The sequence below is a fragment of the Mirounga angustirostris genome, unplaced genomic scaffold, assembly GCF_029215605.1.
Source record: "Mirounga angustirostris isolate CCGP_5_RB_7025 unplaced genomic scaffold, mMirAng1.0.hap1 SCAF_5, whole genome shotgun sequence".
Taxonomy (NCBI): domain Eukaryota; kingdom Metazoa; phylum Chordata; class Mammalia; order Carnivora; family Phocidae; genus Mirounga; species Mirounga angustirostris.
Window position 1 is genome coordinate 37,940,143 of NW_026991713.1, and position 26,406 is coordinate 37,966,548.

The 26,406-nt window shown below is 41.8% G+C and overlaps 2 protein-coding genes and 1 long non-coding RNA gene across 3 annotated transcripts in view; 1 reads left to right on the forward strand and 2 right to left on the reverse strand.

Moving 5' to 3' along the window:
- Positions 1 to 4,423: 4,423 nt before the first annotated feature.
- MYF5 (myogenic factor 5) lies at positions 4,424 to 7,549 on the reverse strand. Its single transcript, XM_045867281.1, has 3 exons — positions 6,871 to 7,549; positions 6,097 to 6,172; positions 4,424 to 5,683 (listed from the first exon to the last, which is right to left on the reverse strand). Exons 1-3 carry the CDS (start codon positions 7,369 to 7,371, stop codon positions 5,493 to 5,495), a joined length of 768 nt encoding a protein of 255 aa, XP_045723237.1. The 5' UTR covers positions 7,372 to 7,549; the 3' UTR covers positions 4,424 to 5,492.
- A 5,150-nt stretch (positions 7,550 to 12,699) lies between these two features.
- On the reverse strand, positions 12,700 to 16,820 carry MYF6 (myogenic factor 6). The gene is made up of 3 exons (XM_045872906.3): positions 16,207 to 16,820; positions 15,825 to 15,915; positions 12,700 to 15,606 (listed from the first exon to the last, which is right to left on the reverse strand). The coding sequence occupies exons 1-3, from the start codon at positions 16,723 to 16,725 to the stop codon at positions 15,488 to 15,490; spliced, it is 729 nt and encodes a 242-aa protein (XP_045728862.1). The 5' UTR covers positions 16,726 to 16,820; the 3' UTR covers positions 12,700 to 15,487.
- Positions 16,821 to 17,212: 392 nt separating this feature from the next.
- Positions 17,213 to 26,406, forward strand: part of LOC135364405 (uncharacterized) — a 155,452-nt gene continuing 146,258 nt past the window's right edge. The window contains exon 1 of the long non-coding RNA XR_010411426.1: positions 17,213 to 17,341. This is a non-coding gene — a long non-coding RNA (uncharacterized LOC135364405). The remainder of the gene's footprint in view (positions 17,342 to 26,406) is intronic.

Below are 26,406 nucleotides of genomic sequence, written 5' to 3' on the forward strand. Positions count from 1 at the left end.
ACTAAATTAACTCTTTTGGGGGAAAATGAAGGATCAAAAATGATTTTAAAATTTTTGGCATGCTTACCTACGCAAAGGATACCACAAAATGAAATAAGATACCTAGGAGGAGGTGCATTTAATTTGGCCCATGTTGGGATTGCCATCAAGAGACAAAGTTTCAGGGGCCACTGAAAATATTAATGGCCTTTTGAAGAAAAACCTGCAGATTAATATTTGGATGATGTTTTAATGTGATTCTTTCAGTTGCAGGTCCACTCAAGCTAGCTCATTTATGGGATTCATGAAGAGTAATAAGGGAATCACTTGGGCCCACAGGCAGTAAAGCGGGAGGACTTTCTGGATGGTTCCAAAGATCCCTACATCAGATATTTATGAGCCTGCATCCTAAGTCGCAACCATTGAGGTTTCTTTTATTAATTATCATTCCCTGAGTATTTGTTATGTATTAGGCACTAAGCTAAGCATTTTTATGCCTTAGATCATGCAATCCTCCCAAGTTCTGTGATTTATATTCTATTACAATCCACAGTTATAAATAAGAAAACAAGTTTTTGAAAATTTAAGTAACTTACATACTTTCCCTCAGCTAATTAGAGGTAATTAGTAAATTAGTGGTAAATTAGTAAATCAACTTCAGCTCTTGTCCAGGGCCCCAGATTTACTATAAACAGTGGTCACGTAGTGGGTGATGTGTTCTATTCTGTCTCTGAATCCACTCTATCCCACTACTGATGGGTTTCATTTGTTTACTTAATTCATATTCTTCAATTATTTCAGCCTGTGCATGGCCTATCATAATCTCTCCAGCCCCATCAACATCATGATCTTTCAGTTTAGTTCCCATTATTAAATAGTGATCTATTTCTCTGAATCTGAACTCCTGATTTTTTTTAAATATTTATTTCAATGCATATATTGGAGTCAAGCTATGCATTTCATAAATGTTGATCAATCTATGGGATTGGTTGCTCTCAGGTCAGATATCCATCCCTACCGGATTAACAGTTACTAAAAAGGCCAATCCATGCCAATCAGAGGCTGCATGTGGGGAAGCTTCCCTTAGAAAAAGTATGGATGAGGCAATGCTAAGTAGGAGGTGAAGCTATGGAAGTAGAAAGGTCCACAGTAGACCAAAAGAAAAGAGGCTGCACAACAGAACCTTAAGAAATAATTGTATACAGATTGGCCAGAATTAGAGAGGTCAGTACAAGAAATCAACAAAAAAGAGAAAAGAGAACCAGTAGAAAAATAGAAAATACTATTAAAGAAATCTATGAAGAAGGGAGTTTGAAACGTAAGAGTGTATTCCACAACAACAAATGCTTCAGCAGTATCAATTCATTCATATTTATAACACAAAATATGCTACCACAGTCCAGGGGACACAGGGTTGAGCAAGAAGAACAGGTCCTTGTTCACATGGCAGAAAAAACAAATGTCAATAATCACTCAAATTCATACATGATTGCAATTATGAGACATGCTACAGAGGAGAGGTATACGGTATTTTTTAAGGGTTTTATCTATTTGAGATATATATATATATATAGAGAGAGAGAGAGAGAGCACGAGCAGGGGTGAGGGCAGAAGGAAAGGGAGAAGCAGACTCCCCACTGAGCAAGGAGTCCAACACAGGGCTTGATCCCAAGACCCCGGGGATCATGACCTGAGTGGAAGGCAGATGCTTAACTGACTGAGCCACCCAGGCACGCTTTGGGTATATAGTATTTTGAGATCATAGAATCAGAGGACATGACACTGTGAAAGAGTTCAAGGAAAACTTCAAATTGATGCCTGAGCTGACATCTAAAAGGAGATCAGAAATCAACTGGGTGAAGTGAAGGAAGGAAGAGCAAGGCAGAGGGAATGTGTAAAGCTCCTTTGGCAAGAGGCAATGCAGTGGCTGCTAAAGGTGGCTGGAGTGGAGAGAGCAGGGACTTGACTTGGTCATAGGTCCATCCATGAAACAATCATTATGGCCAAAGAAGAGGACATACTCATAGTCAGGCCTGAATGACTTGCTCACTTCTAGAGTCAGATAGTAGAGTCAATTCCACCTGAACCACAAGGTCTGAGAAAAGGAAAGGGACAGTCCCCGACGAAAACCTTGGATGTTGTCTCCAGGAGTGGGAGACACAGAGAAAATATGGGGTGAAGGGACAGGTAACTGATTTCCAGGTTAAGAGGATCTTACGATACTCCTGGATAGAGATAACCACAGTTTTGATTGAGGGTAGAGGTTTTATAGATACTTAGGAGAATACATTCATAGGATTTTGTAATGAATTAGACAAGAGGTTAAGGGAGATTGACATATCAGGAGTCAATCCTAAGCTTCATGTTTCCATCACTGGTGAGACCATTCACTGAGAGACACAATACTGAAAGGGAGCCAAGTTAAGAGGTCAGGAGAGAGGTGAAACAACATGAGTTGAATTTAGAACATATTTAGTTGGAGGTGCCATTGAGACATTAAAGAGATGCTAAGAATATACAGGTGTAAATATCAGGAGTGACATCTGGGCTGTAAGTATAATCTTGCCCAGAATAGGAACAGTCGACTGATTTGAAGGTTGGCTTGACCATGGATAGGAATAGAAGCAGAGCCAGGTTACAGTGAATGGGTAAAATGGGTGTAGTAATCATAGGAATACCATCTTAAGGAAGAATTTGTGGGGTATAATACAGCCACTAACTCGCATCTTTCAAATGAGAATAACAAAACAAAAACAAAAAACAGGGACAATCAAGACACCCTTGATTTGTAATAACAGCTCCCTTCCAAATAGCACTTCCCAGTTTCCATAACCTCACTAACCAGAGTTTTCCTGTGTAATCCAGTAGGCTTGTGTTTCTCAGGCATGAGGAGAAAGGAGTCTCTTTTTGACTCTTTATTTCCTGAAAGCCTCCTCCCCAACAGGTTTGCAGATAGTAAAAGGAATATTGTCCTAGTTTCTCCTAGAAATTTGCCTGTTGGTTGCATTTTCCCACCAGCTGAGATGGAGTGGTCCGATATAAGCTCGGTGATGGTCCAACGGTTCCCTCTAGGTGATTTAGAGATGGCCAACTCCTGTCGTTGCTTGAATATTTTGCCCGGGTCACTCCTCACTCCTCCCCATCCACTTCCTCGGAGAAGAGACTTTCTGGGTCTAGACTATGGGAGAGCCAATTCTCGAAGGCCCCTTGTCAAAAAAGTGTATGTGACATGTTGTGCCAAGCTGGCTGCTGAGGAGACACCAGCCTTCGATGTTAGTACACTGGAAAGGAGAATGACTGAGCAAGTTGGCGTGGACTGTATTGTCTTCAATGACTCATCGATCACCACCTAGATTCACTCCAGACCACCAGAAGACGAACTAAACCCTTAGAGGCACTACGATTTCCACTGAGAATATCAAATACATTAACAAGTTATAGAAGTAACTGGAGTTTGGAAAGAAAGAAAGTTAATTTTTATTCACTTGAATAAAATTACATGATATTCTCTGCCTGCTTTTATGAAATGGAACAGAGTACGGTAATATGACTTAGAACTGAACTTTAAAAAAACAAACCAATCTTTGGATGGTTCCCTTTATTCTAATTCTCCAGAGAACAGCAACAAATCTCCAACCTCTCCACAGAAGTATAAAAAAGAGTGTATACTTAGCACAGTGTCCAGTGAGGGTGAATAACTCAAATTTGTACTGAAACTGTGCATACATATCTATCATGCCTTCTTGAATTCTCCTCACCTCAACTCCTCGCACTCCCAGACCAAGGGCGAAGACTCACCTGTGTGCTAAAACTCAGCATCCCCGTCAGGGAATGACGCTGGCAGGGATATATGGTTATGTTATTCTGTGAACTCAGCCCTTCTTCTCTCCCTCCCTTTCTGGAATAACTTCCATTCTTTTAAGCCAGGTAAATGGACAAGCACAAGAAAAATCATATCGGAAGAAAGGGAAAACCTTCCTGGGAACAGTATAATTGCCAAGCTCTAGCAAAGAGTCCAGTTGATCACTGTATATAATGCAACACTTAGCAATTTTAAGTGAAAGTACAAATTAGAGGATGAAACAATTATCTTTTCTGTGTTACTTTAGGTGCTTCGAGAATATTTCCTTTTTATCTTGTGTCTCAATGGTAAACTTGTGAGAATTATCTCAATGACCACCTAAACCTATTTTCTACTTAATTGTTCTATGTTTTATCTCAATTCTTGCTAAAGGAGATTTAAAGTGATGAACAATAAAAAATGCATGTCCATCATACACACACACACACACACAATATGATTAATAAAATCAAAAAGGCTGTGAAAAGAAGGAAGGCAATTGCAATCTGTTTCACTTCACTATATATAGTTTGTGCAAGTTTTCTTATTCCAGCACTTTAGCAATACAAAAAAAAAATCAGCGCAGTACTTTTAAATATTTTATTGACAATATTAACATATTAATGTATCAAGATATTTTCAGGCAAGTAAATATTCTCTAACTTATGATTTCTAATGTCCTGTAGGTATTAAAATGATGTAAGGTTGTACATTCTTTTCATTGAAACATGTAGTCTTGTCCTGAATAACTTCTCCTTCCCTTCCACACACATATAATTTGACATTATTGGGCACAGTACTAAAAGAAGGGAAAAATTGTATTTAGCAGGCTCCCTTCAAAGCTGATTAAAATAGAAATGTTCTCTTCATTTGTGACATCAACAGGACCTAAAATGTGTCCGTGAGATGGTAAGCATTCAAATGTATCCACAAAGCCAACTCTTTTGTTATTTTCAGCCCCATGTTAAAAATTTCATGTCAGTGACCGCTAATTCTGTTAAGGGTGTTCTTTTTAAAAAACATGAACCAAAATATTTCTTCATCTAAACAATTTCATTTATGGTGGAATTTCCAAAATTTCTTATATCTTGAAATTATCCACAAAGTACTATTTTGTGCTTACATTAAAAAGATGCATTCCTTATAAGATCAAAATATATACCATTAGGCAGTATGGTTATGTGTTTACTGAACAGAATATCACCAAAGCGTTAATAGAAAAACAAAAGTTAAATATATTTAAGTTTCCTGTAACTGATTTCCAGCTGTTCTAATGTTTTAAAGAAAAAAATAAAGATCTAACATCAGACATAATATTTTGATAAGCAATATTTATAAAAAAATATAAGTTAAGCATTGCAACAAGCTACCTTCAATGAATTGCCCCCTATCACAAAGAATATTATTGGAACTATATATCTAAAGTGAATAAGAAGGTAAAGAAGAAGGGGGAGGAAGAGCAGGAGGAGGAGAAGGAGAAAAGAAAGTATAATTGCAAAGGTGACTTTTTAGTTAAATACACTTTCGTATAAAGTGGCAAGATAATATTTACAAATTTACAACTGAAAAGAAATCTTTATATACAAGTTGTCTTGCTTTTGAACTTTTGGGGCTTCCTTCCTCCTGTGTAATAGGCCCTCCTCGTAGAACTCATCTAGACTAGATTTTCAGTTCATAGCACATGATAGATGAGCCTGGAATTAGAGGCCCCTGGAGTTGCAGGCTGTGAATCCGTGCTGGCAACTGGGGAGAGAGAGGCCGGGTCCTGGAGAGGCAATCCAGGTTGATCTGCGTTGGTGATTCGATCCACTATGCTGGATAAACAATCCAAGCTGGATAAGGAGCTTTTATCTGTGGCATATACTAAGAACACAAGGAGAAAATCATTAAAAAAAAAAAAAAAATCCCAAAGAGAGAGACTTGTTTATGTGGCCCCTTAAACCACAGGTCAGCAACTTTGACACCCAGGGGTCAGGTGGTCAGAGAAAGCCTGATGCGGAAATTTGCAACAAATATCTAGCAATTCATGGAGGTGAACGTAGGGAGTGGAGAAGCCCCCCTACTAAAATTTTGAGCAACAGTGCATATGTGTGTCCCTGTTAGGGGCATTTTGAACAAAAGATGTGTGTATATTTTGCTGCACCAAAACCTCCCCGTAAGAATCCTCCCTTCTATTCCCTTCCCCAGTACAACCTGGAGAAGCAGACTCTGCTTTGACAGGCTGAACTGTGAAGTCGAACTGATTTTTAAACTCCTCTGAAGCCATCAGTTCTTACCATTTGGTACATCTGGGCAGTAGATGCTGTCAAAGCTGCTGCTCTTTCTGGACCAGACAGGACTGTTGCATTCCGGCTATAATACAAGACACAAAGGAGGTTTGTTTCCAGGTCTTGGTAAAAGATGCTCCGACCTACGGAGCGGCTGTGCTTGACCGATGCCTCCATATACTGACCACTCTCAATCAGCTTCATTGCCCCGATTTAGGAAGGGTTGGCCGGCACCGAATTGTAAGGGCACTGAGGTCAATCTCTGTGCTTGAAGGAGAGGAGAGCAGTGGCACAGGGAAGAGGGCGGGGGTGGAATTCAGCAGCAATGTGCATTGGGTTAACCATGCAAAATGGATTGGAGCAGAAGGAAGCCACACTAATTCAGTGAGAGAATACTTTCCCAGGGCAAAAACACATTAAAACCTGGCAGCGATGGAACAAACGCCCTCTGAAAAGAATGCATCAACATCTCTTTCCAGCCAGGCCTCAGCAGAGCAAGGACAGGGGCCATGTGGAGAAAACATGTTATTGATCATTTGCAGCCCCCTGCCTCATAGGATGGCCCTCCCCTACAATGTCCACCTGGAATCTGGGAAGAAGTCAAACTAAAATCCTGTTCAACAGCTGTTTCCTGGCATCTTTCTACACATGGCCCCTCTCTTCTAGCCACCACCCCCCCCCCCCGACTATCCACCAATAACCATTGAATATTTGGTTGCCACACCTGGTTTAAATGAGATGTAAGAAGTTTTGGAAAAGATCGGGGCACCAGCTCTCTCTTACCATGCCGTCGGAGCAGTTGGAGGTGGGGCTGGTGGGCTCAGAGCAGCTCTGTCCTGGCAGCCTATAGTAGTTCTCCACCTGCTCCCTCAGCAGCTCCTGCAGGCTCTCAATGTAGCGGATGGCATTCCTGAGTATCTCCACCTTGGGCAGCCTCTGGTTGGGGTTGGTCGTGGTACACCTCTTGAGCGTCTCGAAAGCCTGGTTGACCTTCTTCAGGCGTCTCCTCTCGCGCATGGTGGCCGCCTTCCGCCGATCCATGGTGGTAGACTTTCTCTTGCATGCTTTGCAAGCCCACATGAGACAGTGGCCAGCCTGGTGGTGGCCTGTAGGTGCTCGCACGTGCTCGTCCTCGTCTGAGCCTTGCAGCTCTGGTTTGTGCGCCCCGAAGGCAGCCCCTCTGGGCTCAAACTCATCCCCGAACTCGCCCTCGGGGGACGGGATGCAGGAGCCCTCATAGAAGTACTCAGAAGGCGAGAACTGGCAGCCGTCCATCATTTCCATTCTTTGCGGTGAAGGAAGTGGGGCACCTGGACAGCGGCGAGAGATACAGGGGAGAGACCGGAGCCTGGCGCCGCTGCGGGCCAGCAAATCCCGGGGCGGAGCTCCCTGGTCGGTTTCTCCGGTAATTAACAAGGGCAAAAGCCTGGCGGCCTGGGTCGGGTGTGCTAGGGTTGGGGCTCTTTATATATTCTTGGGGGAGGGAGGCCGGCCCCAGTGGCCAGGCACTATTAGCATATCCCACCACAACCCCCGCAAGGGCTGTCTGGGCAAACCTCCGCCTTCCCTCTAGAGAAAATGTGCTGTTTACAGCCCCTTTGGACGCTAATGGTTTTACTGCATTTCTGCTGGGGCGGGGGGGATCATTCCCCAACCCGTTCACTTGCACTCTCTAGAGTACCTAAACCAAGGGATCACTTAAAGAGTGGTAGAGACAAAGGAACAAAGTCCATCCAACTTTTTGGAATTGCTCATACCTAACAAATATTAATAAATAAAACTCCCTACTATAAGCTAATACCAAAAGCCGACCTGCCTTCCCAATCTTGGGCACGAGGAATTACCTTGTTTTTTGGTGTTTGTTTCTCGTCTACATGAGCTTCAATTATCTCAGGAATTTTTTCAGTCAGTGGATTGAATAATGGTTGCTAAAAACTTTGAAGTGACACGTTGAATCATGGAGTGAACCTAGATATTTAAAAATCTATTTTGTTCTGGTCAGATCGTCACTTTATAGGCTCTGTATTATTGGAGGGTGGGCAGGGAGGTTCCTTTTTTCCAAGACAGGGCTCACTCTGAGTTCTCTTTACATGTCTGCTCCTCTAACAGGAGGTGGGCTCAAGGGCCAGGTGACCACAAACAGTCCTCCCTTCCTTTCACCTTCTGCACATGTTTACCAAGCGCCTCCTCCTTTGTACCAGGCCTTTGCTAGACCCCCAGCCAGCCACAGATCCATACCGCCTGCACCTCTGCGATCTGTATTCGAAGAAACTGAGTTTTATACGGCAACCTTTCTTTCCGGGGGCGAGTTTCCTTTCTCCTCTTTCTGCTCCGCCCTGCCATTTCGACAGACTAAACAGCCAAGCTCGGCTTTGGGGTCGCTAATTTTCTGCTTTCAGGCAAACTAACACCGTTACAGATGCATCCCAGCTGCCGGCACAGCAATCCTTCTCGGCTCGTGTAAAATTTCCAACTCAAACCTCGAGTAACTTCACACACTTTGGTGACAAAAGCCTTCCAGAAAAGCAATCACAGCAGGGTCTTTGGAACTTTGGTGGGTAGAAGGAGAGAAGGGAAGGCTGCCATTTATGTAAGAATGAATCTATTAATCCGCTTTTGCCAATGCTCCTCCACCTTTAACCCACTTGCAGATCTCTTGGGGTGGGGATGGGAGGGGACGGTGCTGTTTATGTACAGGAAAAACCATTACTTAAGGTCTAAGTACATAGACTTAAGTAGTCCGGAGGTTTGGACCAGGGCTTGTGGCCCGATTAAAACAGGAGGGAGTGTTCTCATCACCATCTTCAGTCATCCAGCCCAGTAAGTGGTGGCTCAGTGGGGGGGGTGGGGGTGGGGGTGGGGTGCTTCCTTCTATTACTTATTTCTAAAATTATTTTCCTCAAGCAACCCTGGCTGGCTGATCCCAAGTCTGCAGGGATCAGAGAAGTTCTAACTTTTTCAGGATGAGATCCGCTCTCTAAAGTGAAGGTTCGGAAAAACAGGGGTGGTAGAGTGTCAGTCATTAAGGTTAGCTGCTAGGTGCAGGGCTCTGCCCCCTTTCCCACCTTCATTCATCCCTAAGACAAAGACACCACCACACCCCCTACCCCCCTTGAAAATCAAGCTCCCTTTCACACCAATGGGCTGCTTAATTGTCTGGCCAGTGGGAAATCCATCTGCACCTTATTTAGGACTATTAACAAGTGGATGCCTTTGAAATGAATAGGGTACTAAGGGCTATACTAGATAAAAGAGTCAAGTTCCTAAAGGACCCAGGTGTAATGGAAGACTCCATCCACACCGGTGGAAACTTTGGAATGCATACACATTGCTACCTCTGAAATACAATAGTGGGGAGATAATCTCACCCAGGAATTCTCAGCCAAGTCACACAGGTTCTGGTCAGCACCAATACCCCCACTTTCCCTGACTATGCAGTACACACGACAGGCGCAGATTTATGATTTGGGCACAAATCAACTTGCCCCTCAAAGTTTAAGGGGAAGATACCTTATACTCGCCTTTCAGCTGATTTCTTTACACCAGGCACCTCATGAGCTCTGTACCCGATCCCCCAGTGCGGGATATTTGTAGTAAACAATTAGTAAGACTTTTCTCTTTGCCAAGCACTGTTCTCAACTCCTTCCTTGTGTTCATTCATTTACTGCTCTCGACGACTCTGTGGGAACTATTTATTATATCCATTTTTAAAAGACGGTAACCGAAGCTCAAGGGGTAGGTAATTCGCCCCAGGTCACACAGGATTGGAACTGGGCATCCTGTCCCTTAGAGCTTGCGCTCCTAGAGGTGAATTTTTTCTTCGTGGTCAGTTCGCGCTCAGCGCGCGTGCTTAGCGCTGCGGAGCCGACACTCGCCAAAGCCGGGTGCCCGACGCCTTTCCCCGCGCCCGGGCCTGGAAGATGCTGTCACTCAGGAGGCTCTGTCAGTAACGGTGGGTCTCAGAGGTTAGGGCTGTCTCTGGTAAGGTGATCTCAGAACAAATTTACCGGAGTGCCGCGGTCGAGTGGAACGAAAGAAGCCGCGAAAACACAAGCGCCCGGCGGCTTAATGGGACTTGCTGGCGGGGGGAAACAAGGTCCGGGGTGGAGGGCCCTTGGGACTCAAGCGCTGAAAATAGGATCGCAAAACACCAAAGTAAAAAACGAGACAAAACTTTTAAACCGCTGTCAGTGGCGAGAAGGGGGAGAGAGAGAGAAAAACGGGGCGGGGGAGGGGAACAAAACCAAACAAATACACAAAAAAGGGGAGACAGTATACAAAGAGAAAAGGAAGCAGTGCCTCAAAGATGGCTGGGGTCCCCCAGTTCAGGAGAGATTCTGCTGCTCTTTTCCGAGGGGAAACTGTGTAGGAGAAGAGGAGAAACTGGGTGAGCGATACAGACAAAAATAATTTTTTTTTTTTGAGTGGGGAAATTGAACAAAGCGGTATGAAAAAAGTTGAAAATCATAAAAAAAGGGAGAGAGATCTACTGCTTATTTGGGTGCTCTTACTTAAAATCAGACTGACTTTTGTTCCTCATAGAAAAGAATAAAAATACGGTAAGTGTTCCACTCTTTCTTCAGAGAAGTGGATTTCTCACGTGGAGAGGAAACTCCCACATATTTAATATGCAACCACGTTGGTAGAAATGACATTCCAACACTAACTACTAGGAAAGCCTTACAGTAGGCAGATGAAGGGAAGACAATTAAGCCATTCATGGTGTTATAAATGAATGCCACCCAAGGTTCTCGGGAAGTATATAGATAATTAAAAATTTTTTTCCCTTAACATTCTGAAGGAAAATAAATGCGTGTCTGATTTTCTTACAGTTTAGACTCAGCAGGTTTTAGCTGCATAGACCTTTAAGTAATCACCAACCTTTTTTTTTTTTTTTTTTTTTTTGAGAATCTATTTTAGTTTAAGTATTATGGCAACAATCCTAGTGTTGATGGACAGAGCCCACCAGCGAAATGATGGTCAGAGCTTCCTTTTCTAGTAAATTTTGCCTACCCTAGGAATTCTGCATTATTCCAAATTTTCTATGCTTCTCTCAGTGGGAGAGACCAAATATACATAGAAAGATGAGTCCATTTCAATCACTTCTGCCTCTCTCTGAGACCCTTATCAACTCCTGGGCAAAGGGAGCTGTTCTAGAGATTTTGGCTTATCATATATGACTTCACAATGTGCTAAACAATTTCAAACTGCTATTAGCTCTGGGAACCAGGCACACCTAAGTAAACACATTAGTACCTGTCAAAGCTGCTGGAAGAATTTGCGGAGAAGACAGCTGAGGAAGACATTGGCCTCTGCTTGCGTTCGAAGGCTCCCAGGGGAGATCAAAGGCCTATGGAGGGATTTTGAGCAGCCTTGAGAGTAGAGAAAGGAGTCAGTTCTTGCAGCATTATCTTTGTTTCAGCACATGGCATAGCCATTCTGAACTGAGAAGCCAAGCTGACTCTGAACTCGGCTTGCAAAAAATTTCTGTTTCAGAATGAAACCTCTAGGACTGAGGGTCATCTTTTGTAACCCTGCTTTTGAGAGTAAGGGAGTGACTGGAGGGGGTCTGTTGGAGAAATGTCTTGATGGCTTGGCTCTTTGAGGAAGTACCATGTTATTGCTAATTTACTAATGCATTAGATTAGGAAATGAGATATTCAAAGTTTAAACTTAAATATTTTTAAAACATTTTTTTCTAGGTAGGGTGCTCTGGGAGGAGAATTTTGAGATAAATAAATGATATAAAACATTGCTTACTAAGAGAAAAGCACCAACGGCTATATTCTAACTTTGTGTCAAAAATGTCTTAGTAAGGATAGAGTTCAGTTTAGCAGCCCAAGACTTCTCTGGCAGTCTCAACAGTAGTTGAGAACACAATTTCAGCACCATGTTCCCATCCCCCGTATATACATATATGCCCATTAGACATAAGTGAATTTCCATTATGTTCAGGGTCAGAATTCGATGATTCAGGTGTGATGATTAAAGTTAGTTTGAAAAAGCTGGCATTTGACATTTCATAAATTATTTGTATAGTAATATAAGAAAGGAAAATAACTTATTTTTTAAATATTTGATAACTTTATGCCTACCTCTGGAAAGAGGCTCAGTTTAAATCCCAAATTGCTTATCTTTACCAAGTTATTATATCTTGATTTTCTGCTTGCATGGCCCTGTTTGTTTTGGCTTTGGCCTTAGTAAAGATTATCATCATTAATATCAAATAAAAACATTTTAATTGCAAACACACCAAGGATTCCACTGGAGAGTCTAATATGTCAACTATAGCAGTGGAGGTCACATGAAGTCTTTGGGAAATATTTTCTCTATTTAACAAAGAGACCTCTATAGGCAAACTTATTCCAAACAATTTCTCAAGTTACCTAGCTAGGAGAGAGAGAGAAGATTTGGTTTGCAAAGACTGAATAAAATCCATCAAGCAAATAAAGTCCATGAATTGATAAAAAGCATTCTGCTGCTAAATAGTTTATAACATAGATCTCATTATAAATATATATGCAATCATAAAGTAAGTGAATTCACCTGGTTAATTATGAGATTTGATTTCAGTTGTGGCTTGAATCTGCGACACACACACACACACACACATATATATACCTATATTTTATTATATATATATTATATATATAATATGTAATGTGTATACATATAGAATATATATGTATAGACAAACATTTTAGGGAAAATATTGATTCTCAAGAAAAAATCATAGATACATAATAAGCATGATGAATGGATATACACACCACCCAGACATATTCATATTCATATACATGTTCTGGTTGGATAATTTGAAATGCTCTACAGTTTTTCTTTAATTAAGTTACTGCCCTAATTTGGAGTTCGCTAGCTAATCACTCTTGAGAAAGAACATTTGAAAAATAATTGCTAAAGAGAGCCAAACTGTTCTGGACCACAAATGTTCTTTCTTACTTGCCAAGGCTTCTCTTTCAGGGCGCAGGTGATTGAGCCAACAGGCTTGAAGCCTCTGGTATTTACTGCCTCCAAGCCCTGGACCTATGCTTACAAAAATGCAAGAAACTCTTCGTACCCAAGAAGCCTTTTCTCAAAAGAAGTAACAAGTTTCCCTCAACACCAGTAGTTGTAGGATTCTGAGTGCATATGTAAAATGCTAAGAATGAGTCATTCATATTGCTACTGATTTCATTGTTATCAATACTTTTCCCAAATAGCGCCTGCAACGCAGGCAGCCAATAGTATTTGAAGGAACTGTGGCTTTGGGGGGAAGAGAAGCATTTGATGGTCAATGTAGATTTATTAATGAAAAATACAGAGAGCCCACATTGAATATTTGTTCGGTGCTCTGCTCCGGCTAAAGCTTTTCTGTGTTTTATCTCACCGAAATCTTCACACCCCCGAGTTAAGCACCGTTATTGTCCTCACCATTATTTTATAAATGAGGAAACGGGAAGGAGGGAGGAGCTGGGATAGCCCAAGGCTACACAGGAGCAACCCGGGTTCAATCTAAGTAGGCAGCGCCCACAGCAACTCAGCAGTTTGCAGCCATAACACTCCCACCTGCTTTTCTCAAACCTCTGGGAGAGATTGTATGTCAATGTCAGTTTTCTCTGTGAACCTTTCTGCACTTTATAAGCATTCTAGGAGAAACGAGCATTATCCAGGTGCTCAGAAGACAGAGTAACTATCACCCCCAGAAAGAGGCCCTTAGAGATAGAAAAGGGGCACGATACTGCTCCGTGCCTGCAGGGGGCGCTGTCTGCGGTGGTATCTGGAACTTCTGTGGTGTGCAAAAGGAACGTCCAGACTGGAGTGTTAGGAAGCCAGGTTGGGCTGGGAAATATTGGATTCGGTTTGATTTTCACATTTGTAAACTGAGGACCCGCTGTGGGGAAAAGGAAGGAAGAAGTCAAGGGTGGGGAGGGGTGTTGGGAGTGAAGGTGCCATTTACAGAATGCAAGTGAGAAGCAGCGATTCCAGAGAAATGGCTGGCCCTCTCCTCCGCTTCACTTCCCACTGTGATTCTTGGTGGTCGTTTCTTCCTGAAGTTACAGGATAAACAAACCTGGCACACGTTGTAAAATCCTGGCCGTGAGGAGCTCCTGGGGCTTCATGCCTCTCTGGGGGCTTTGCTCTTTGGTCCAGCTAAGAGGTTTCATGTGCGTTGTGGTTGTCTTTTGCCCTCAGCCATTTAACCCTTCCCTCTCTCGAAGCCTTCCCCCACCTCAGGAAACAGATTGTTCCCTTCTTTTATCTTTCTATTTGCAAAACAAACCCCAGCCACACGAGGCCTGGATGGTATTCCAGTCTTCTAACCAGTCTAGTTCAAGAAAATTAGGGAGGGGCCAGCGACCTGGCTGGGAGGCCAGTGCAGCCCCTGGGTCCTCCAGAGGAAGGCTTCTTGGTGAAGGGCCGGGCCTGGAAAGTCAAGAGGCAAAGTAATTTGGGGTAAATTAGCTGAAGAGCTTTTTAGGCAAATCCAAGTTTTTGTGTGGCTATCTCTTGCAACAATGAGATTTTACTGGGTTGAAAATTCAAGTTGTTAACTCTGGGTAAGTAAATCTCACCCAGAGCTCCAGGTATAGGACAGTTGAAAACATAAAAAAGATGGTGATAAAGGAGAAGAGGGCAGATTCCTCCTGGATATTCTTCACTTTTAACCACAAGTGTGAGGTCTGTATGAGATAGAAAAGTGAACAGTTTAATTCAGACACAGGAAAATAACCCATTTTCTTCCCTTTCAGTCAGCCTTTAAGAACACACCCAAACAAATGGGCTTGTGTGGCGTCTAAGTTAAAATATGGCTCCTCTTTATTTATGTGCACCTGCTCCCAAACATTTTTTTTTTTCAGTTGAATCAAATTGGGACCAATTTGGTTTATAAAGAAACTTATTTTTTTTTTGATATTACAATATCAGGATCCTCGCACATTTTATATGCAATCCATCACTCCACATTTAAAATATATTTCTTGGGTTTACATAAAAAATGAAAGTACTAAGAATATTTACAAAAATACATTCAATACCACTAACATTTCGATGCAACGTTCCCACTTGGCTTCGGACAGGAATGAACTTCTTTTGAACACGGCACAAAAGGATCACCGGAATAAAGGTAAGAGGTTACACAACTAGCCACACAAATACAAAGTCAGGCTGCTAGAGCTAAGCCACTCGCGGTTCCAAAAGTAAAAGCCCAAAGCCGAAAGGCTTTTTCATCTGAGCGTGCACAACAGTTTCTGAGACGTTTCCTTGTGAACAGGTCTCCTTCCCTTTCATAAACTCCTGGGCCTGGGTTCCTAAATATTAATGTAATGTGACCCAAGCTACAGGATTAGGAGAAGGAGGGGGGGTCCTCCCGCGGCGCGAGAACATCCCAAGCTCCGGCTGCGAGTTACTTCTCCACCACCTCTTCCCCGCAGGGCAGTTTGCGTTCCTCGGAGGAAATACTGTCCACGATGGAAGAAAGGCATTGAAGGCTACTCGAGGCTGACGAATCGATGCTCGCCCCTCCTGAGCGCAGAAAAAGAAAAACACACAAGTGTAGCACCCCCGAGGAAGGAAGAACGAGGCAGGGCGGGCCCCGCGCCAGGCCGCTTAGGCAGCGCGGGAGGACCCCTGTCCCCGCGCGCTCGTCCCCGCCGTCGCTCCGAGCCCTTTCTCCCCTTTCACCCCAGGCCCCTTCCCGGGATATTCTCCAGCACAGCCCGGTGCCCTTTCTTTTACTTTACCTTCCTTGGCAGTTATCACGAGCCCCCTGGAATGATCCGAAACGCTTGGCCACTGGGAGCTGCAGGTGCGCAGGAAATCCGCGCCCTCAAGCTGGAGAAAAACCGAGGCCGCAGAAGATTAGGAAAGAAACATCGGCTCCGGGCAGGGAGTGGGGAGGCTCTGTGGAGGTGTCTCCCCTACTTCCTCAGGCCGGGGACGAATTTCCTGCCTACTGCAGGCACCCCGAGTTCACGGGTCACTGGGGGTTCACTGGAGAGGGGGCGGGAGGGGCGGGCGAGGAAGGGGAAGGGGAAGGGAGACGGAGCAGCTGGAGGTTAAGGCCCCAAGGAAAGCGTCTAATCAGCCGGAGCATTCCCCTGCCCCTGCAGCATCTGGGCTTACATTCTCTTGCTTGGGTCTGTAGCTGAAGGGGTCCACCCCTAGCTCCTGCATTTTTTCCTGCTGATCCAGCTGATGGAGCAGGTCCTGCAGCCGCTCAATGTAGCTGATGGCGCTCCGCAGAATCTCCACCTTGGGCAGCCTCTGGTTGGGGTTGGCCACAGTCCGCCGCTTCAGTGCCTCGAAGGCCTCGTTGATTTTCTTTAGGCGCCTCCGCTCGCGCAGAGTGGCAGCTTTCCGCCGGTCAGTGGGGGCAGATTTTCTCTTGCAGGTCTTGCAAGCCCAGATCAGACATTGGCCGGGGCAGTGGGGGGGCTGCAGGCCTGGGGGCGCCAGGACGTGCTCCTCTCCGCTGCTGTCGCTGCCAGCTTCCGGGGGCATTTGATCCTGGCAGGGGGACAAGGTACCATCACTCCCCGGGTACAAAGGAGAGCCCTCTGCCACTTCTAATGGCTGCAGAGTAACATTTTCCCCGTCCAAGTAGAAGAAATAGGAGCCAGTTTCAAAAAGGTCCATCATCATGTTCTCCTCCTTGGACTCTGACTTGGTCTGAACTGGGTGATGGGCTCAAAAACCCAGAGGAACCACCCAGATGGCATTTAATTAGTGCGGTGACATAAGTCGCCCCAGCTTTATATATAGTAGCTCCTGAAACTCAATCCAACTTTTAGCTGTCATGGAGCATCAGTCTCCCAATGTGATCACAGACAGTGCTCTCCAGAATAGCTAGTTTGAAAGAAAACTGAGAAGTGTCACCTCCAGGACAATGGGACAATCTGTATGAAGAACAGGTTAAAACAAATAACTCTGAGAGAATCCTACAATATAAATAAAGCACCGAATGCTTCCATTTATGACAGTTTAGATGCTAACCTGTTTACCGGACAACGTCAAAACAACTGGGGATTTACACTGCTCCATTCCCCTCCCTCAGGCTCATCTGAATTCTAAGTATAGACCCATGATGAAAGATTTCAGAGGCAATAGCCATTGCTCCAAAATAGCCTGGTTAATATTTGCAGAGTGGTTCAGCTCTTTTCTCTGTCCCGCCTGTCAAAAAGATGCTATTCCTGTGATTAAAACCATTACAGTCCTTCAAAGGTTATACATGACTTTCAGGCTTCAGCCTCAATAGCAGGTAAATCTCTTTCCTCTCTTTTACTAAGGCTGTAAGATGATTTGGGAGCTGGAGGGGTGGCTGGAGGGCGCTCAGATTCCTTCCTTGGCTATCTTTTTTTGGGGGAGGTGGCAATCAAGATCTGAATTCTGTACCCCTCCATGGTGGAGCAGTCATACCAATGAGGTAAGGGGTGGGGCAGAGCATGGGGTTGCAATACATGGAATCACTTCTCTTTAAAAACAGTTTTAGTGGAAACAAGACTCACACTGTAGCTACTTGATATTTCAAAATTCTCTGCACACACCCCCCAAGGTGCCTCCGTTTTGGCTCCTACTCTGCACAGCGTGCTCATGGCTTGTTTGTTCGCATTCTTGATATACATTGACTCCAAAAAAAACTTGTTTCATAGGATTCAGGTGAGAAAGGAGGCAACCAAGGCATAAACAAGGAATACAAATTTTAATTGCCGCCCGCCATCGTCCAACACACACAGCATGGTGGTCAGGAATGCAGTACAATATAACGATGAAGGACAGCGTCTCTAGATTCGAAAGAACTCCCTTCAAGTCCTAGCTAAGTTAATTTCTATTTATGTGTACATAGACAAGTACTAGCTCTGGATTGTTCCAAGGTACAAGCGGTTGTCTTACAGAATTTTATCGAGGGTTGACTCAAATGGTGTCATGCATGTAAAGCACGTAGCCTTATATCAGCTGCTTGATGAACATTAGTTAGCACTTAAAGCATAAGGCTATGTATAGGGCTAAGACCATTTCGTATGAAGGAAATAAAGCATCGCTGTTGGAGAAGGGTTTTTCCCCCCCTCTTTTATTATTGCATTCTTTTCTTTTTCCTTTCTCTTTTCTTTCCTTTCCTTTTCCCTCCCAGAGCTCTGGAAGGACACCCTTCACTTATAAATGGCCTTTGTGATGACAGTCAACCTTGGTTTTGGCCTCTATGGTCAGTGCCTGAAAAAGTAGATGGAAACATAAGGTCTTCCTATTCTACCCCCAAGTAGGGATAATTATAGGCTGTGTTCACTATGATTTCATTTTTTAGATGAATACAGTGAAGACAGTATAAGGGACCAATGGTCAATGTAGGAACTAGCTACATTTTTGAGTCAAGTCACTCATTCCAGAAGATAATTCTTCATAGCCTTTTCTTACTGAGACAAGGTTTTGGGTGTTATGTTCTGACATTTTGGTCTGTTTTTATTTTTTGTTATTGTGCAGCTGAATAACTTCCTATCAAGTTTGAGAACCATTTTTATGTTTTTGGAAAAGTAGGAAACACAGGGAAGAATAATACAAAGCCATTACCTCTTTTGTGACATTTTCTCCTATTTTTGTCAGGGCTGGTTGCTAATATCAGCAGTTAAGACAGCAGATTGGAGGCCCCAACAACTCAGGGTATACTCTAACATCCATTATGGAAAATTATCCTTTGCTCTTAACCACATTGCATGATGCATCTTATAATGTGTAGACAATTTGAAAAGTCATTTTTAACCAGTAAAAGTATATCACATTATTGCTAAGGTAATTAAGACAACAATAACTGAAAATTTTTTATTCAGGATTTTGGGGGTACCTACTAAGTGCCTTATCCTTGGGGATAAGGATAAAACAGTAAAAAATGATCCTTTTTCTCATTGAGTTTGAATCTAGAAGGGTGAGTGAAAACGAAGAGATTAAAAATGTGAGAAATAGCCCTCAATTTGGGATATGGAAGGCTTAGGTTACAGTCATTTTAGCTTGTGAAGACTCCATCAACTCTAATATCTCAAATTGTCACTTTTTTTATCCTTATGATAGAGTGACAAAAGATGTCATACACTCAAAGGTAGTGATGAAGATTAATTTTTTAAAATTGTGTAATCACTTCAGAAATGTTGCATATTCTATAAAAGTACTTTCACTAATGAAATTAGGTGTAGGCAAAAAATTAGATAAAAAGAATAGCACTTCTAGGGAATTTTGTTGCTTGAATAATAGAAGTAACATTAAGGTGGTACCATTCTTAGACTCATTATTGATTTTAAGAGATATCAGATAGATGCTGGAGAGTCTACACATCATGAGCCTGCTAAAGAATGTGAAAATGAGCACATTCCTTTTTATTTTTCCCTCATTCAAGTGTTGTCACTGGAGAAACAGCGAGTTAAAAGTGTAGAAAGAAAAGATTCTAGAAAGTAGAAAAAGCTTTGAGGTGCTGATCAATATTAACCTCCCAGACAGGGGTGGCATTTCTTTGTGTGAATTTAAACTTTACTACAGAATTGTTGTTCCTTATTAAATTATAAAACCCCTTTCCCAACATTCTCTAGAACTCAGGCCAATAAAATTTAGTGTTGTTCACCTTGGTTGAAATATGCTTTCCCTTCTTTCGTTGTTGTTTTGGGGCCTCGGGGTGCAGGTGGGAGGAAAGGAAAAGGAAATGCCAGCTTGGGAAATAACCACCCATTACTAGATTAGGTAATGGGAAAATACGCAGTGATTCCAAACAACTAACTGGTGAACTCTTGGAACTCAGACTGTTTACAGAATATGAGATGCCTGTAATTGCATTATTTCTCAGCAGAACTTGGGAGACACAGACCTTGACAAGTGGTCCAAACAGGTTTGTGTAAACCGAAATCCTCCAAACTTTAAATAGTGCAAGTGCATTTTTAAAAATTATGGATGAATTATTAGCAATGAGAGAATAATAATATTAAGGATCAATTATTCACTTCAGGGGCCTAGAGTTCATTCATAACAAAATCTGAAACTAGGTTAGAGATAAAATTGAGAGTTTTCAAACAGTTTACCGCCTTGTTATTCTTACTTCATGCTTAGTTATTTGCAAATGCATTTTCTTCCCATCATCTCCACAAAAGCTTGACTATATCCAGTTCTTCTCTGTGAAAAGGAGTGGGAGGGAAAGGATTATCGCTACTCAGTCAATGGTGGTTTGCAGCTATGAGCCTTTGGGAAGGTGATGTAAGCAGTAGAAAAACAACTTTGGCGTGAGACAGAATCCAAGTTCTAGCCATTCTTTTTAAATCTTTTTTTTGTTTGTTTAAGATTTTATTTATTTATTTGAGAGAGAGAGCACGAGCTGGGGATGGGGCGGGTAGCGGCAGAGGGTGAGGGAGAAGCAGACTCCCCACTGAGCAGGGCTCCATCCCAGGACCCTGGTATCAGAACCTGAGCCGAAGGCAGGTGACTTCTGACTGAGCCACCCAGGCGCCCCTCTAGCCATTCTTAATTATATATTCTGAGCCTCAGTTTTATAAGAGATCAACTGGCATATGTAACACATCCATCACGGGCATGTCCTTCGCCTAAAATGAAATAATTAATTGTTGAGTCCATGATAAGGAATACGCACTCAACAAATGTTATTTTCCCCCCTTCCCCTACTCAGTTCATAAGGCCTCTGATTGAAATCGCTAGAGTGAATTAATGGAAATACCTAGATTTGGTGAGACAGATATTTAAGAGGAATTTAAGGATCGATTGATGTTAATGGTATAGTGGAAGTGAAAATATTGAACCTAGTGACTCCAGTAACAGTGTTTCATGTATTTATGCCCTCAACAAATCTCCAGTTTCCTGGGGGACAGATGCTAATTTTAAAAAATCACACAAATGAGTAACGGAACTAGGAACCTTGGAGGAAAGAGTGTGGTTTGAAGCTAGCATATAATGACCAGTCTATCATGAACTGGAAGCTTGAGAAAGGGTGGTTTGGGGATGGAAGTCCCTGAATGTGGGGTTGGTATTTCCAGGGAGCATGCTGAAGATTTTTAGCAAACCTGTGGGTTGGGATGGTGGTCACAGGAGGAGGAAGTTCAAGGAAGAAACGGTCACAGGTGTCAGTTTGTCAGAAACTGGTGATTTGTGTGGGTCATATCTAAGGAATTTGGCTATATTGTTGCATAGGTGGGTTCAAAGAAAGCCGTTTCAGTTATAGCTGAGAAAGTAGGACTGAGAGCCAGACAGAAGCAGCCGTGAAAAGAGAAAGAAGAGAGAAAAAATGACAGAAGACAGGGGTCGGGAAAGGAGAGACACAGGATGAACGGAACTTGGTCCAGCCTGCCTGGGAAGAAGAGTCAACTAGCAAGGCCCCTGAGAGGCCTAGAGAATAGAGCCAAGAGAATAGAGCACGAAGGAAAGGTCCGCTGACCAAAAGGGAAAATTCAGAAGAGGCAGATTAATGCTTTAAACTTGTGGCAGCTCGATGAGTAACATAAGCCCCAGCACCTGTAATTTACCTAATCTGCAGACAGTTTGTGCCCAGAGATTCCCCAACACTGTGGTAAAAATAGTTTTGCACTTAGACTGACAGAACATTCGAGTCACTTGAGAGAACGCGGGGGAGGGGCACGGACCACGCAGAGGAACAGGGAGGATTTTAAAGGCAGGTCCTGCGCAGTCTGCAGAGGGGGCGGCAGTGAGAGGCGATGCAGGGAAATGAGGCGGGATCTGGGCTGGGGAGGATCTGGTTTTGAGGCCTCCTAGGGAGCTAGCTGCCTTTTTAAAACAGCTAAGGCACGGGTATAAGCCAAGCCAAAGAGGGACCAGACAGGCTGCTCTTCAGATCTTTTAATAAATATATTGTGTGCTCTCTGCTTTCAGCCGGCCCTGATGCCCTTCCGTTTGGGAGTAGAACACAACTTCCACAAAACTTGTCTTCAGTTCATGCACTGACTGCAAAAGATACTGTAAGAGCTTACTGCTCATTTCTTATTTTCTAGGCCATAATTTCCAGGGAAAAAGACAATGAATGTTCCTCCACCTGCGAAACACTCATTCCTTGGTGTTTACAAAAACCAAGTTTTCTTCATAAGTTTGTACCCGCCATTATTTTTCATTGAGATTTATGAATTTGGGAGCAAGATTCAGGAACCATTAGAATCTTTCCAGGTTAAATAATGCTTCCTGGTGGGTCACCAGCTGGGTCACTGACTCGTGTAGGTTTGCTTCGGATGGGAACCCAGGGGCCCTGACTTTCAGCACTAAAACTGGGAAAATCCCATGCAAATCAGAACGAGTTGGTCACCATACATCCCAGAAAAAGACAATAGATGCCTACAAATATCTATCCATAAATGAGGCAACAGAGTACAGGATATATAAAGTAGACTTTTTTCTCTTTAGGAAATATACAGTGATTAGAAATACGGGGTTTGCCTTTAGATTCAAGTTCTAAGCCCCAGGTCTGCCACTTGCTAATATTCGACCTTGGGCAAATTATATAACTTTTCTATGTCTCAACTAACTAGTCCATCAAGTCGAAATAATATCACCTTATTTAAGGTTGTTTTAAAGATTAAAACAATGTCAATGAAACACTTAATATACAGTGTCTGGCACATAGTAAAACTCAATACAAATCAGTATTATATTATTTAACTTTTGATTGAAGAAAAGAAAAAAAATCATCCAACTACATATCACCTTCATAAATCACACTGTGCTTTTTTTGTTTTCTATACATCCAAAAATTTCATATAGTGTAATATTGCATAATGTAAAGGTATTACATTATTTTTAAAATATAAATCTAATACAATATTACGTATATGTTACCTTTTGTACTTAAAATATTACAGGACCTTTTTCATGACACTACGTACAACTAACTACTGTTTAAAATGTCTAAGAGACATGGAGTAATTTTTCGGTGTTGTTTACATCTTTTAAAAACTAAATGAATTGTGCAATTTAGATGATCCAAGTTCTAGTAGGGTCTGGTGTTACTAGCTTTGCTAAGCTAAACAGATGTCTCTAGTGTAGAATGCTTAGCCAAGTATTTTGTTACTGTCCTCCAACTGGCTGGTTATGACATATTGTCCAAAATAGTTGGTGCTTTAATGCCAATGTCAGAACCTCCCGTGACAAATAGTCACCACTGTACAAACACATTTATTCCAGAAAGTTTTTCTACCGGTTTAGGAAAAAAAAGTTGTTTAATCAGACATACACACACATTTCATACTTTTTGAGAAGCTCAGACATTTTTGCCTCCTGATAATACATGTTAGTCTTTAGGATAGTGATATAAGCACCCCAAACGTTAGAATATGTTTAAATTGTATATTATCTGGAGCTTTTACAGCACAGAAAAAGACATGGTCGATGTGTCACTAGTCACATAAAAAGTATGTTAAGTTTTATCTTCCTTGATTTCATGATCTAGGCTAGATGTTGTGATTGGAAAAGACTTTGCTATGGAATTTTACAGTAAAAGTATATGTGTTTTATTAAGCCATGTAAATTAATTTTTCCTTTTCTTATATTTAAGTATAAACTGCCATGAGATTTATACTGTTTGACAATATAATGATCAAGAAGTTGTACTTTGAGAGTGTAGACCCTACTCTAAAAGTAGAGTGTAGCTTTACATTTTATTTTGTAAAGTCATAGGCATTATTCAACTCTGGGAGAAAAAAAAGTGGCAGGCCCCATGTTGAACTGCTTTAAATGAATGATCTCATTATATCTTCTCAATATTTTACTAAGCATGTTATATAATTACTTCATTTTAAAGAGGGAGAACACAAAGAGAAATTCATCTACTTGCTCAAGATCACATGCTTATAAACCAATCCTGGCTCTTAAACTGGTGATTGATATAATCAAAAAGAAGTTCTTATTCTGAACCTCCTTACAGTGACCAATAGAAGAATAGTCCTCAGAGGGAAAAAAAAAAAAATCTAGGGGCAAACTAACTTAGAGGACCTTTGAGTGTTTATTTGGCAGCCTGCAGGGTAACTTCCTTATTTTCTAGTAGAGTGACCAAAAGAGGCAGTGTTGATAGCTAATGGCTGAGATTTAGATCTGTGTTCTGTCACATTGGGAAATAATGATGCAACTGTCTTTTCCATGTACACAGCCATGTATAGGCAGCCTGTTGCTGAGGTCATATACCTGATGCTCGAGTTAAAATGCTCAAAACCCAATGTCTCTTTCATTATTCAAAAATATACAGTAAGAAGCACAGGGAAAAAGATGGAGTCATTTTGCACACTCAGGATGGGGTAAAAGTAGGGTGGAAAGACCACACTCTTCAAGTCCTGAATTACACTGTGCTATGTCCTGCCTTTCTTCTCCTTCTGTCTGCCCACTTACGGTAGTGACAAAGACTATAATTGAGAGAGAGCGAGAGATTGCAACAAATGGAAGGTGCCTGGAACTAACACATGGATCCTCTTTGGACCTAGTCAGAAGCTACAGCTCACCTATAATCTGCTGAGCAACCATGGCTTTAATCTGTGTGGGCCAAACTGGATTCCCCGAAGAAATGCTCAATGTAGGGCCTCCTGAATACTTGATGTCTCAGGCACATTTGGTTATTGATGCTTAACTGGCCCACCATCCCTTCCTATGTTGACACGCACAGGCTACCCCTACTTGATCCATGTCTAATTTGTTTTCCAAGCCATTTGCTTTTATATTTAATTTCATTTATTCTTCTTCTTTCTCCTCTTATACTCTATGGTAAGATTGAATATTCTGAAACAGTAGCAAATGTCTATTACATCTGCTTTCACAATAACTATGTATGTGCTTTCAACTAGAACAGCTGTTGCTCCATGACTTTTCATTGTTTACCTAACTTACTAACTTAAAAGTTTAATAGTACCATCTCATTTCTATTTGTCTCTGTCCATTCCTTGCTCTTTGCTTCTTTTTGGAAGTTGCTATTTTATCTATGTACAGTCCCACACCAAATCCTATATCCACATGTGGTTTGGGTACCTGCCGCAGAGAATCTATCACTACCATACTTCTTAAATAAGTTATAAACATTGATATGATTAACTATTTAGCAATACATCCAAGTTTATTTTACCACTTTTGTTTCATATTTATTATATATTTTAAATAAAGGATAAATACATCCTTTCAAATTTTTTTTAATTAACACTTAGATTTACAGAAATATTAAACAAAAACTTCAGAGTTCCCATAAACTCCCACATTAAATGTTTTTTAAATTTCCCTTTATTCTCATTCTCTTTTTCTACCTCTTCCTTAATAAGCCTTTATTCTGTGCAAAATTTTATATTAAACTTAGAAAGATCTATATATTTGTCTTCATAGTGTTTGTTTTGGTACATTTGGTTTATTAATGTGAATTACATTGAGGTTTAAGAGATTATTTCACATAAGCCATTTATAAAGAAAGCCTTATTAAGAAGTCTTCTTAACATAATGTCCTCCTAAAATAGAGAGGGAACATACTTCAAATTTTCTATTTATTAATTATGCTTTTAGTCAGATTTAGTAATCAGGAAAAAATGTTTTTTATTACTATTCATTTATTGACAGAACAGAGAAAATTGAGTTTTGAGTGGGGTTGCTCCAGAAAAAAGCTAAAACTTAAAATATATTAGCTCCAAATATTTTATAACTCACTTAGAAATAACAGTTTGGGCTTGAAAGAGTCTTTTTTTTTTTCTCTCTAAAATAATGGACACATTTTGGTCCAAGAATTACATCGCTGAGGGTAGAATTTCTTTCTAAATTTGTTTCCAAGAAAACAGACGATCATATGCTGCCGGAGATCAAAAAAATAAGACGCCCACATAGCCTGTAATACATTCTTTTCTACTCAATGCAGACTAATGCGGACTGTGACAAGCATGACTCCTATGATGGATATTTGGTAAAGTTCGATGTTCTTTTCATACAAACAAGGGCTCTATTAACATGGTTTCTTCAACTCCACTTCTCACTTCCAAATCCTCTAGGAATTGACACCAACTGGCCATTTTGACACTCGTTCATTAATTTCCTTTCAATAGAACCATTCTCTTCGCTCAGCTGTTGCGGCGACTTAAGGTTTTACCAACTCTTCTGATACGGCTTTTTGTTGAACATTCTGTCTGTATCCAGAGGACAGTATAACCCCGGCGCCCTCCAGTATGTCCCCGAGTCCATTCGTGCAGTTTGCCACTTGTTCCATTACCCACTCTCACAGAGGGAAACTTTAGCTTGACCTCTGACAATGAAAAGAGAAAAATCAATTTGTTCTCTCCACCAAGACTTAGCGTCTGAGGTTCAGTAACTGGTGGCAGTAAATCTGTA